The 12,980-nt window shown below is 36.3% G+C and overlaps 1 protein-coding gene across 5 annotated transcripts in view; it reads right to left on the minus strand.

Annotated features, from left to right (window-relative positions):
• Positions 1–12,980, minus strand: part of UBR1 (ubiquitin protein ligase E3 component n-recognin 1) — a 140,902-nt gene that overhangs the window by 107,782 nt on the left and 20,140 nt on the right. For all 5 annotated transcript variants that reach the window (XR_013370106.1, XM_077880803.1, XM_077880802.1 and 2 more), the window contains 2 exons: positions 9,790–10,046; positions 7,622–7,700 (listed from right to left, as the gene is read on the minus strand). Coding sequence is in view for 4 of the 5 variants with exons in the window: in XM_077880803.1 (XP_077736929.1) it covers positions 7,622–7,700; positions 9,790–10,046 (336 nt within the window). In the remaining variant the exon portion in view is untranslated. The remainder of the gene's footprint in view (positions 1–7,621; positions 7,701–9,789; positions 10,047–12,980) is intronic.

The raw sequence follows: 12,980 nt of genomic DNA on the forward strand, positions 1-12,980 counted from the left end.
TCAAGAAAATGCTTTCCAATAGAGTGGGGGGAAATTTTTTTAAGTTGGGTTTAGTTCAAACGGTTTTAGTTTAAAAGGCTTCTGTTTAAATGTTTCTGCAAGTTCTGCAGGTTTCTATACCACTACTTGTACATGTGGTATAATTCTTTCCTAAAGCAATTTGGCAAAATGTACCAAGAACCACTAAGATTCATTTTTAAAAAATTAACAGACCTTGTTTTTTAAAAGTTTTAGGTTTAAAGAAAAATTAAACAGAAAATACCAAGTTTCCATATACCCCTTTCCCCATCCACTTTCCCCTATGATTGATATCTTGCATTACAATGATACATTTGTTGCAAGTGAGGAGTCAATGTTAATACATGATTTTTTGAAGCGGTATCATTAACCAAAGTCCAAGATTTACACTAGGGGTCTCTGTGTTGTACACTTTTTTGGAGTCTAACAAATTACTAATGACACGTATATACCACTACAGTACTATACAGAATCTAGTTTTACTACCCTAAATATCTCTTGTGCTCACCTAGTCATTTCTTCATCTCTCCCACCACCAGTCCCCAGACCCCGAACTTTTAGTCTCCACAGCATAGCTTTTCCCAGAATGTGATACAGCTAGACTCACACAGTATGTAGCCTTTCACAGTACCTTCTTTCAATTTGTAATATGCACTTATGAGCCATCTCTTTTAGTAGCTCATTTCTTTTTATCACTGAAAACTATTCCATTGTATCGATATACCATAGTTGGTTTATATATTCCTCTAATGATGGACATCTTGGTTGCTTCCAAGTTTTGGCAAATATGAATAAAGCTGCTATAAACATTCTTGTGCAGCTTTGTGTGAAATAAGTTTTCAGTTTATTTGTGTAAATATTAAGGAACACAACTGCTGGATCATATGGTTGCAGAATGTTTACTTCTTCAAGAAACTGCCAAAATGTCTTCCAAAGTAGCTAGACTGGGGATCCCTGGGTGGCTCAATGGTTTAGCGCCTGCCTTCAGCCCAGGGCATGATCCTGGAGTCCCGGGATCAAGTCCACATTGGACTCCTTGCATGGAGCCTGCTTCTCCCTCTGCCTGTGTCTCTGCCTGTCTCTCTCTGCGCCTCTCATGAATAAATAAATAAAATCTTCAAAAAAAAAAAAAAAAAGTAGCTGCACCATTTTGCATTTCCCCCAGCAATGAATGAGCTCCTGTTGGTCCTATCTTCATTAGCATTTGGTGTTGTCAGTGTTTTGGATTTTGGCCATTCTAATAGGCGCATAGGGGTACTTCATCCTTGTTTTAATTTAATAACAGAAGAGTTGGACATTTTTCATGTACTTATTGGCCACTTACATTATCTTTTTTTTTTTTTCCACCTACATATCTTTTTAGTGAAGTCTGTTTCAGATATTTCACCCATTTTTTAACTGGGCTGTTAATTTTCCTACTGTTTAGTTTTAAGAGTACTTTGTACATTTGGGATACCAGTCCTTTATCACATACATGTATTACAAAGATTTTCCCCTAGTCTGTAGCTTGTCTTTTTATTTCCTGAAATGTCCATTTTTTAATCTAATAATTCCACTTCTGAGAACCTATCCTAAGGGAATAATCCTACATGTAGAAAAGTGATTTGCACATAAACATGTTTATAGCAAGATGGTCAGCTGGTTAAGCATCTGACTCTTGATTTCGGTTCAGTCATGATCTGAGGATGGTGAGTTGAAGCCCTGGGTTGGACTCCATGCTCAGTGTGAAGTCTGCTTCAGATTCTCCCCATCTCCCTCTTGCCCCTCTCCCTGCTTGCTCGTGCATGCTCTCTCTCAAAATAGATAAATCTTAAAAAAAAAAAAAAAAAAAAGATGTTTATAGCAACACTGCTGACCATAAAAAAAACACAACTGAATCCTAATTACATTCCCCAATAATAGGTAAATAAAGTATGGCTAAAGATTATATACAGAATGTTTTAAAAGAAACACCAAAAATTGAAAGCATTTTACATATTCTGTTTTTCCATATAAAAGTATACCATGAGAATTTTTTTCTTTCACAACTTTATAAACTTCATTTGAAAACATTTATTTCTAATTAAAGGGGATGATAGTATGAATATAGGCATACCTGAGAGGACAGGTTCATTTTCAGACCACGAAATGTAGCAAATAGCCTAATAAAGTGAGTCTAATGACTTTTTTGGTTTTTCAGTACATAAAAAAGCTACATTTACACTACACTATAGTCTATTAAGTATCTAAATTATTAAGTGCCATTATGTCTAGAAAATGATGTATATACCTTAATTTAAAAATACTTTACTGTTAAAAATGCTAACCATGATGGTGCCTGGTTGGCTTAGTTAAGCATCTGCCTTCAGCTCTGGTCATGATCTCAGGGTCCTGGGATAGTCAGGTTCCCTGCTCAGTGGGGTGTCTGTTTCTCCTTCTGCCTGTCTCTCCCCTGCTCGTGCTCTTTTTCTCTCTCTTAAATAAATCTTAAACAAACAAAAAAGCTAACCATCATCTAAGGTTTCAGTCATAACCCTGGTGGAGGGTCTTCCCTTGATGTAGATGGCTGCTGACTGATAAGGGTGGTGGTTGCTGAAGAAGAGGTGGCTGTGGCAATTTCTTAAAATAAGACAACAATGACGTATACCACACTGACTGACTCTTTCATGAACAATTCCTCTTTTCTATGCAATGTTTTTGATAGCACACTAGAACTTCTTCCAAAATTGAAGTCAATCTTCTCAAGCCCAACCACTAATTTATCAATTATGTTTATGTAATATTCTAAATCTTTTGATATCATTTCAACAATCTTCACCAGGAGTAAATTCTGTCTCAAGAAACTTCTTTCTCTGCTCATCTATCAAAAGCAACTCCTCATCCATTACAGTTTTATCATGAGATTGCAATTCAGTCATATCTTCAGGCTCCACTTCTCATTCTAGTTCTCTTGCTATTTATTCCCAACACAACTGCAACTATTTTCCTCCACTGAAGTCTTTTAAGTCATGAACCCCTCAAAGTCATCCATGAGGGTTGGAATCAACCTCTTCCAAATTCTTATTCATGTTTTTTGCTTCTTCGCATGAATCATGAATGTTCTTAATAGCATCTAAAATCGACGAATCCTTTCCATGAACTTTTCAATTTACTTTGCCCAGACCCATCAGAGGAATCACTATCTATAGTAGCTGCAGTTTTATGACATGTATTTCTTAAATAATAAGACGTGAAAGTTGAAATGACCCCTTGATCCATGGGCTGCAGAATGGATGCTATGTGAGCATCAAAACAACATTCATCTTTTTGTACATCTCCATCAGAGCTTGTGGGTAACCAGATGCACTGTCAATGAGTAGTCATACTTGAAAAACAATCTTTTTTACTAAGCAGTAGGTCTCAACAGTGGACTTAAAATATTTAGTAAACCATGTTGTAAACAGAAATGTTGTCAACTAGGCTTTGTTGTTCCATTTATAGAGCACAGGCAAACTAGGTTTTACCTAATTCTTAAGCGCCCCGGGATTTTCAGAAACGTAAATGATGGCTTCAACTTTAAGCCATCAGTTGCAATAGCCTGTAACAAAAAAGTCAGCATATCTTTTGAATCTTTAATTTTTTTATAATAAATTTATTTTTTATTGGTGTTCAATTTGCAAACATACAGAATAACACCCAGTGCTCATCCTGTCAAGTGCCCCCCTTAGTGCCCGCCACCCAGTCACCCCCACCCCCCGCCCACCTCCCCTTCCACCACCCCTAGTTCGTTTCCCAGAGTTAGGAGTCTTCCATGTTCTGTCTTCAGTGGTAGAATTCTCTTTTGAATCTTTAAAGCCAGGCAATGACTTCTCTCTGGCTATTAAAGTCCTAGATGGAATCTTCTTCCAATACAAGGCTGTTTTGCCTACACTGAAGAACCGTTGTTGAGCCACCTTCATTAATGAACTTACCTAGATCTTCTGGATAACTTGCTGCAGTTGTCTACATTAGCACTTATTGCTTCACCTCGCACTTTATGTTATAGAGATGGCTTCTTTCTTTAAATCTCATGAACCAACTTCTGCCAGCTTCAAACATTTCTTCAGTAGTTTCCTCACTTCTCTCAGTCTTTACAGAATTATAAGAGGGTTATGGCCTTGCTCTGGATTAGATTTTGGCTTAAGAGAATGTTGTAGTTGATCTGATCTTCTATCTAGACCACTCAGACTTATCACCAATAATGGTATTTTGCTTCCTAATCGTTCATGTGTTCACTGGAGTAGCAGTTTTAATTCTCTCAAGAACTTTCCTTTGCACGCTAACTGACACAAGGGGTCTGGCTTTCAGCCCAACTCAGCTTTCACCATAATCATTTCTAGCTTTTGATTTAAAGTGAGAGATGTGTGACTCTTCCTTTCCCTTGAATACTTAAAGGCCATTGCAGAGTTATTAACTGGCATAAATACAATACATTTGAGTCTCAGGAAATAGGGAGGCCTGAGGAGAATGAGAAAGATAGAGGAACGGCCAGTCAGTGGAGCAGTCAGGACACAACCTTTATCAATTAAATTTGTCATCCTATATGGGTGCAGTTTGTGACAGCCCAGAACAATTACAATAGTAATATCAAAGATCACTGATCACCATAACAAATATAATAATGAAAAAGCCTGAACTATTGTGAGAAGTACCAAAATATGACACAGATACGGTGTTATCAACTATTGTCACCACTTTCTTTGTTAGATCCTAAGACCCTATTTAACTGACTATAGGTTTTCTTAAGGGATAAACTACAGAGAACCAAGAAATCATGAAGGCACACACAGAGCAGAACAAATAGTTCAAAATTTCAACTTTGTTATTTTCTTGCTCTCAAGTTATTTTGGGCTCTTCTGCCATTAAAGGCTTTTCTTGATCCTGTCTTCTTCACACAGAGTCCAATCTTCAGTCTGTTCCCTGTCATTACTCTTCTTCCTCTTCTCTGGAGCAACACATATCCCTTCTTATCTCTTCCAATTTTTTTAATGGCTTTTTTTTTCTTTTATGAAGTGTTTTATTATGCAAAAGAATATACAGTGTATAAGGAAGTTACAAAGTATAACAATGAAATGAATAACCATGAACCCAGCATCCAACCCAAAAGAACATTAATACTCCTGAAACTGCCTATGTGATTATCCAAAGTCCCATTCTCTTACCTGCCCTGGAAGTTACTACTCATCTGAATTATGTTTTAGTCATTCCCTTGCTTTTTTCTTTTTTTTTAGGATTTTATTAATTTATTCATGAAAGACACACACAGAGAGAGAGAGAGGCAAAGATACAGGCAGAGGGAGAAGCAGGCTCCATGCAGGAAGCCCGATGTGGGACTTGATCCCGGGTCTCCAGGATCAGGCCCTGGGCTGAAGACGGCGCTAAACCACTGAGCCACCTGGGCTGTCTATCCCTTGCTTTCTTAAAAAGTTTCACCACACATACAGGTATATTCCAGAGTGTATCAATTTATTCTTTCATCAAATGTGTTCTACTTCCCTTCACACTCACTTTTGATGTGTAGTATTTGCTAAAGCTTATAGACAATAGACATAATCTTTTATTAGTCATAAAATAGCCAAACCTTCTGATGACTCAATGGTTCTTGAATAAGCCATATAAGCTCCTTCTTCTATAAGAAGAGCTCTGCAAAACCTCAAGATGGTAAACTGAAGTATGTTCCATAAAAGATTGCTTTGTGGTGGTGATGTAAACTGGTAAACTTTAACAACTTGAAGGTAGTTTGGCGAAAAGATTCCCAAAATTTAATAAACAAGTTTTTACCAGTCTACAGAAAAACCAGAAAAGGAAAAAATGTAGAGAGTTCTTTCACAGAGCTCCATGGGTGCAGTTCAAAGGACTAGTTCTTATTCTGGGATTATTCTATTTTTCTGGAATTAAAATGTCTTTTCCTTTATAAAATGCTAGGAAATGGCAGGTGTATTTGGTTGCTGTCCATATGTTCTTTTTAACATTAAAACTGAGCTTACTTGGCCAAAGAAAAATTTGAAAACCCTGTCTTACCCAAAATTTTTGGAAATTATACTGACCCACAAAATCCCAAAGGTTGGAATGCATAAACTTAGAAGTCTTTAAATCTGAGAAACTGGAAAACTTTGGTCTTGAGCCTTTTACCATCTGTCCCCATTAGTCTCCCAGGAAATTAATAACTTCCACCTGTCTCTACTTCTGGCATTCTTTCTTTGGTTCTTCAGCATAAGAAATACTGTAAGTGAAGGTGATGAGGAAATATCAAATATGATCAAGGTTTAACTTTATAAATCTCATCAGCGATTAGCTTTACAATCCTGGGAAAACATTTTAATCATACTATATCATAGGTTCCTCAATCTGTTTTGTTTTGTTTTTTTTCTCAATCTGTTTATTCTTGTGCACAATAATACCTATAATCTACACCTATAACCCATCACCTCCCGAAATAGAAGTGGTAATATTGAGGCCAGTCTCATAACATAAACAGCGCTTTCAACTCTATGGAAGACAAAGATGTAACTTTAAGATGTTATATACATTTACACAGAATCTTAGGCATGTTTAACAGAATGTGAAAGAGAATCATCAATATCAACATCTAAGCCCAGAATATACAAAATATACAATCAATACAAACACTTGAGAAATACATTTCAGCTCCATATAACAAAGTTGTCTAAAAATGTAACAAGGAGGAAAAAGCTCTCAACCTAATTAAATAGTAATTAGGAAAATTAAGGCCACAATGTGATACTATCATATACCGACCAGACCAGCTAAGATTAAAATGACTGACAACACCAAATCTTCCAAGATTGGGCAGCAATGGGTACTATAAATTGGTATAACCACTTTTGAAAACAATGTGACATTATTTATTATGACTAAAGATTTACATAACCTAGAATTCAGCATTCTGTTCCAGATATCTATCTTAGAGAAACTACTGGACAGGTGTACCAAAATACACACATAAGAATGTTCACACACACACACACAAAAAAAATGTTCACAGCACAACTATTTATAACAGCCCCAAACTAGAAACAATCTACATATACAGTAAAACGAATAAAGACAATATGGATTATTGAATACTATAAGGTCACTGGACAAACTACATAGCTTAGACATAATACTGAGTGAAAAAAGCTACTGAACAAAAAAATATACAGCATTACTCCATCTATATAAAGCACAAAAACAGATAAAACTATTCAATGTAATTTGGGTGATAAACTAAGAGGAGAAAGGTTATCATAAGAGGAGAAGGCAAAAAAAGGGGGGGGGGAAGGATTGTGATCTAGAAGGGATAAACAGGAGGCCTCTGAGAGGTATCAAAGCCTATTCTTAACCTAAGTAGTGGCTACATAGGTGTTTGCTTAATAGTTATTCTTTAAGTTGTTCAAATGCTTTCTATAATCTTTTGTATAAAAATGATGTATCTCACAAAAAAATTACTAAGGGCTGCCTCTTGAGATAGTAGATCTCCTAACACATGATACTTACCCAAAGCTAAAGGTTCACATATCATAGCTATTGTAGCAGGAATTCAAGTATTAGTAGGGATTTGGACTAGATGGCTAATCTAGAGATTTTATGGATTTTTTCATACCTTGTAACGATGGTTTTTATGAACACTATTCTGGAAGCAGTCCATACAGAGTACACATGTTGGGTCAATTGCACAGTCCCTGAAAAACATTAAAAATTAGATTCCAAAATTTAGAGGATGCCAATGATGCTTAAGGTATGACTATAAAAAATGGGAATGAGTTTCCTGTGTGGTATAAGCTGAATATAGAAATGCCTCAAAAACTAAATTCCAAATAATTTTAGCCAAATTTGAATATATAGGTTTGATTTTGCTTCTTAAATCACCCTCATTACTTTGAGTTTTCACCTGATTTCAGACTGCTAAATTGCAAATCAAAATTAGTTTTGTGAAAAATGATTAGCTGTTCTTTCCATTATCTGTCATTGTCTTATCTTCTTGAATTTATAAACATATTTTTGCAAACACTGATTGTTCACTGGTAAATGAGGCTTGGATAAAGACAAAATTCATTAGAATGCAAGCAGCATAAGGGCAGGAATGTTTCTTTATTTTGTCTATTGTTATGTCCCAAGCACCTGGAACAGTACCAGGCACATGGTAGTTATTCAATTAATATTTATTGAATAAACAAAAATCAATCTCTTAATCTCTTCTCTAATAATAACTCTTAAAATTCATTATCTTATCTAACATTTTCAGAGCAACACAAATTGGTGCAAAGTGCAAAATCAATTTTTAAAATATCTGACTTAGAAGAGTTGAAGTCTTAAAAAGAAAATAGAATTGGGAAATTAAAAAAATGATTTTGAAGGCTATTAGGAAATAAAGATTGCCTAATCATACTCTCAAAAATATATATGATCTACTGACCTATATAGAGCAGAATTTCTCAACCTTAACAGTACTGACATTCCAAACCGAGTAACTACTTACTGGAGATAGAAGAGACTGTCCCATGCATCAGAGGATGCTTAAGCAGCAACCTTGGCCTCTACCCACTAGACGTCAGTACCATTTCCCCAAGTTTTCACAATTTAAAATGTCTCCATGACACTTTCAGGGAAGTGAGATCTACAAATGTCTATTATGCTTTAGCTGAAACTAATTGGGCTTCAGCTAAAATATATTTAAGAAAATAAACAAACCTTACTACCTATGTAGCAAAATAGTACACAAAATACAAAGCTGACTTTTTCCTGAGAAAAGAACAGGATAAAGATATTATGTTCTAAACTGTTAACTATATCTAAACTAGTCAAATCTGGAATTATAATGAAGCCAAAACCAATTCTCTGAGTTTATAAAGTCTAAAAATTCACTCCTAACCTGAACTACTTCTAATAAAGGGGAGAAAAATCCATTAAAACTAGAAGGCAGGGGTGCCTGGGTGGCTCGGTTGGTTAGGCATTTGCCTTCAGCTCAGGTCATGATCCCAAAGTCCTGGGATCAAGCCCCACATCAGACTCCCTGCTCAGTTGGGAGCCTGCTTCTCCCTCTTTCTCTCTGCCTGCCTCTCTCCCTACTTTGCTCTCTCTCTCTCTCGCTCTCTTTCTCTCTGTCAGATAAATAAATAAAATCTTAAAAAAGCAAAAACAAACCTAGAAGGCAGCTAAGATCTACAAGATGAAAACTTAAGGCTATCATTCTCTGTGCCATGTTGATGTGTAAGGCACCCACTCTCACAAAGGGCAAAAAGCCTAAAGCTACTTCCAGTTCCCCTACCAATGACCTTTTCTATTCAAATGAATTCTGTTTCTAAAAGCCCACAATCCCTTGACACTAAATCTCACTTGGTAGCAAAAACTGACCTGAAATGACATGAGACTACAGACTTTATTTATACCCTTGCTGTGAATATTCATAGATTTCTTACAGAAATGCTATGTCTGATGGTAGGATCCTGCCCTGACACTGATGGAGAAGTGTTCAGAATTCTGAAAATATACCTGATTTCAGATAAAATTATGTGGACTATATTACAAACAAGGTAAAATGCCATCACTTATATACTTTTAGAGAAAATAAGAAAGTGAGACAACTGTTTAAATCATATATGCAAAAAGAAGCTGTATAAGCAAAAACAGACTTATAACTGCATAATAAAAGGAAATTAAGTATGATTAATTATATTATAAATAGTAATAAGCAAAAAAAATACATCACAAAATAAGTACAAAATACCAAGTCTGAAATTATAACCAATCCTGTAAATTTCTAATTCTTACCTACAAGAATAGGTTGTCTCTCCACTTTTGAATACCTTTCCACAGAGTTGAAATGCTCCACTGTGTTTCAATTTCTCTAAGCAAATATCTGGATCTTCTCCAAATAAGTACCATTCCAGTGGAGTGAATATGGACATTTGTATACTCTCCTCCTGCTTTTCCAAGTCTGGGTCCATTTCAGCAGAATAAATTTCTGGCACCAACTGTGCCAAATGGTGCAAGAAAGTAGTATAAAAATCTACTTGCTGATCCCACCACTGAAAGAAAATGAAAATTAGGCTTTGTTACAAGTTTCCTCTTGAAGATATAGGGGGACAAATAATGGCATGATTCTATAATTTCAGAGAAAGTGATTTTCAATATATTATTTTATCCCTCACCAATACAAAAGGAAAGTGGGTAAAAGGAGAGTGGATAATTAAAAAAAAAAAAAAAGAAAAAAAAGCCTTGGAAATAAGTAGTTGCCCATATACCACATATACCTGGAAAAAGAAAGAGCAGCTGAAGTGGATGAGAATTACCCTTCCCTTCTGGAATGGGCAAACTCCTGGTCTGTGAAGACAATTCTATTACCAGTCAGGGATTGTATAGACAAAGCATTCCCCCACACTATTAGTTTAATTGTTTTTAAGGAATCGTAACATTTACTGAGAAATCAAAATGAATGAGTGCAAAAGAGTTTTTAGAATGCCAAAAGCACTAAACATAAAAGAAAATGGATAAATTGGGATCCCTGGGTGGCGCAGCGGTTTAGCGCCTGCCTTTGGCCCGGGGCGCGATCCTGGAGACCCGGGATCGAATCCCACATCGGGCTCCCGGTGCATGGAGTCTGCTTCTCCCTCTGCCTGTGTCTCTGCCTCTCTCTCTCTCTGTGTGTGTGACTATCATAAATAAAAATTAAAGAAAATTTAAAAAAAAAAAAGGATAAATTCAACTCATCAAAAGTAAACCTAAATCCTTCTGCTCTTCAAAAGAAACTATTATAGATGGCTTATTTGCCATGTTTATTTGTACATGAAAATAGCTCAATATCATTAGTCATCAGAGAAATACAAATGACAATGACAGTGAGCTACCCCTACACAACCTATTAAGGTGTAGGTAAAAAATAAAATAAAAATCTGACAATACTAAGTATTTTTTTTTTTTTGACAATACTAAGTATTAACAAGGATGCAGAAAACTGGAAAAGGAAAATGCTGGTAGGAACTGAAAATGGTATAGCCACTTTACAAAAGAGTTTGGTAGTTTCTTTATAGTTAAACATATATTTACCTTATAACACAGCAATCAAACTCCTAGGTATCTACCTAATAAATGAAAACTTATGGGATGCTTGGGTGGCTCAGAAGTTAAGCACCTGCCTTTGGCTCGGGGTGTGATCCCAGAGTCCTGGGATTAAGTCCCACATCAGGCTTCCTACATGGAGCCTGCTTCTCCCTCTGCCGAGGTCTCTGCCTCTCTCTCTCTCTCTGTGTCTCGCGTGAATATATAAATAAAATCTTAAACAAACTTATATTCATAGAAAAACTTGAATGTTATAGCAGCTTTAAATTGACAAAACTGAGAAATAACCCAACTGTTCTTCAGCTGGTGAATTATAAACAAACATAGTTTGGTGTTACAAACTATGGAATACTTCTCAGCAATAAAATAAGTTATCAATACATGCAAAATCCATTATTGTAAAAGCAGTCAAACTCAAAAGGCTATGTACTGCCTCTTAGCAACTGGGGACATAGTCACTGTGCCAGGATCTGTGTGAACTAAGCAGAGCTCATCTCTATGGCAAATTCCTGATTCTCACAATATGTCATTGACACTATATGCAGGTTTCAATAACACCACCATTCCACTCTTACCTTCAATCAAACAAGACAGTTTTCCAAGTATCAATAAATGTCCTGTTAAAAATGACATTTAGGGGGCAGCCCCGGTGGCACAGTGCTTTAGCGCCGCCTGCAGCCCGCGGCATGATCCTGGAGACCCTGGATAGAGTCCCATGTCAGGCTCTCTGCATGGAGCCTGCTTCTCCCTCTGCCTATGTCTCTGCCTCTCTCTCTCTGTGTCTCTATGAATAAATAAATAAAAAATCTTTTAAAAAAATGACATTTGGGGATTACTTACTGGCCATTTGAGCTTAACTGTGAGGTATGTTTATCCTAAACCATCCGACCAGCCCAGCCTGACCAACTTTCAACGCCATTCAGTAACAGCAAGCTTAAATGAACAGAACTAAGGGAAACAGATGTTTGAGTGCACAGATCTCTAGTATCAACCTAGCACTGACAACTTAGTTGCACTTAACATCCTTCCAATTAAATTAATATTATTGATTTGAAGTGGGCCGGCTTTCTGGTTTTATTGGTATTTCATGTTTGTCTCATAGTTATGTAAAAAGTGGCATTTATACATATTTTTGTATTTGTACACATTAAAGTTATATTCTAAAAAAATTATAAAGGCTACGTACTGTATGATTCCATTTATCTGACATTCTGGAAAAGAAGAAACTACTATCAAGATGGAGGACTGCATAGTGGTTGCCAGGGGTTTATTACAAAGTAGAAGTGAGAGAATTTTTTAAAAGATTTTATTTATTTATCTGAGAGACAGAGAAAGAGAGAGCATGAGCAGAGGGAAGAGCAGAGGGAGAAGCAGACTCTCCTGCTGAGCAGGTAGTCCAGCTCAGAGTGATCCCAGGACCCTGAAATCATGACCTGAGCTAACCGACTAAGCCACTCAGCTGCCTCTGAAGTGAGGGAGTTTTTGAGTGCAATGGAATTGTTCTATATCTATATTATGATGATGGTTACACAACTGCTGACAAATGTCAAAACTCACAGGACTGTATAATAAAAAATTATTAAATTTATGTAAATTTTAAAAATGAATTTCAAAGTACATAGTTTAAAACAAAAAGGAGAGCCACTGGGGTGCCTGGGTGGCTCAATTAAGCATCGGACTCTCAATCTCAGCTCAGGTCTTGATCTCAGGATGGGAGTTCAAGCCCCGTGCTGGGCTCACCACTGGGTGTGGAGCCTACTTAATTAAAATAAATAAATAAATAAATAAATAAATAAATAAATAAATAACTAACTTCATTCCATACTCCATGTCATATACAAAAATTAATTTGAAATGAACCACAGGCTTAAATATAAAAGCCAAAACCAGGGACACCTAGGTGG

The sequence above is a fragment of the Canis aureus genome, chromosome 32 (assembly GCF_053574225.1).
Source record: "Canis aureus isolate CA01 chromosome 32, VMU_Caureus_v.1.0, whole genome shotgun sequence".
In the NCBI taxonomy this organism is placed as follows: Eukaryota; Metazoa; Chordata; class Mammalia; order Carnivora; family Canidae; genus Canis; species Canis aureus.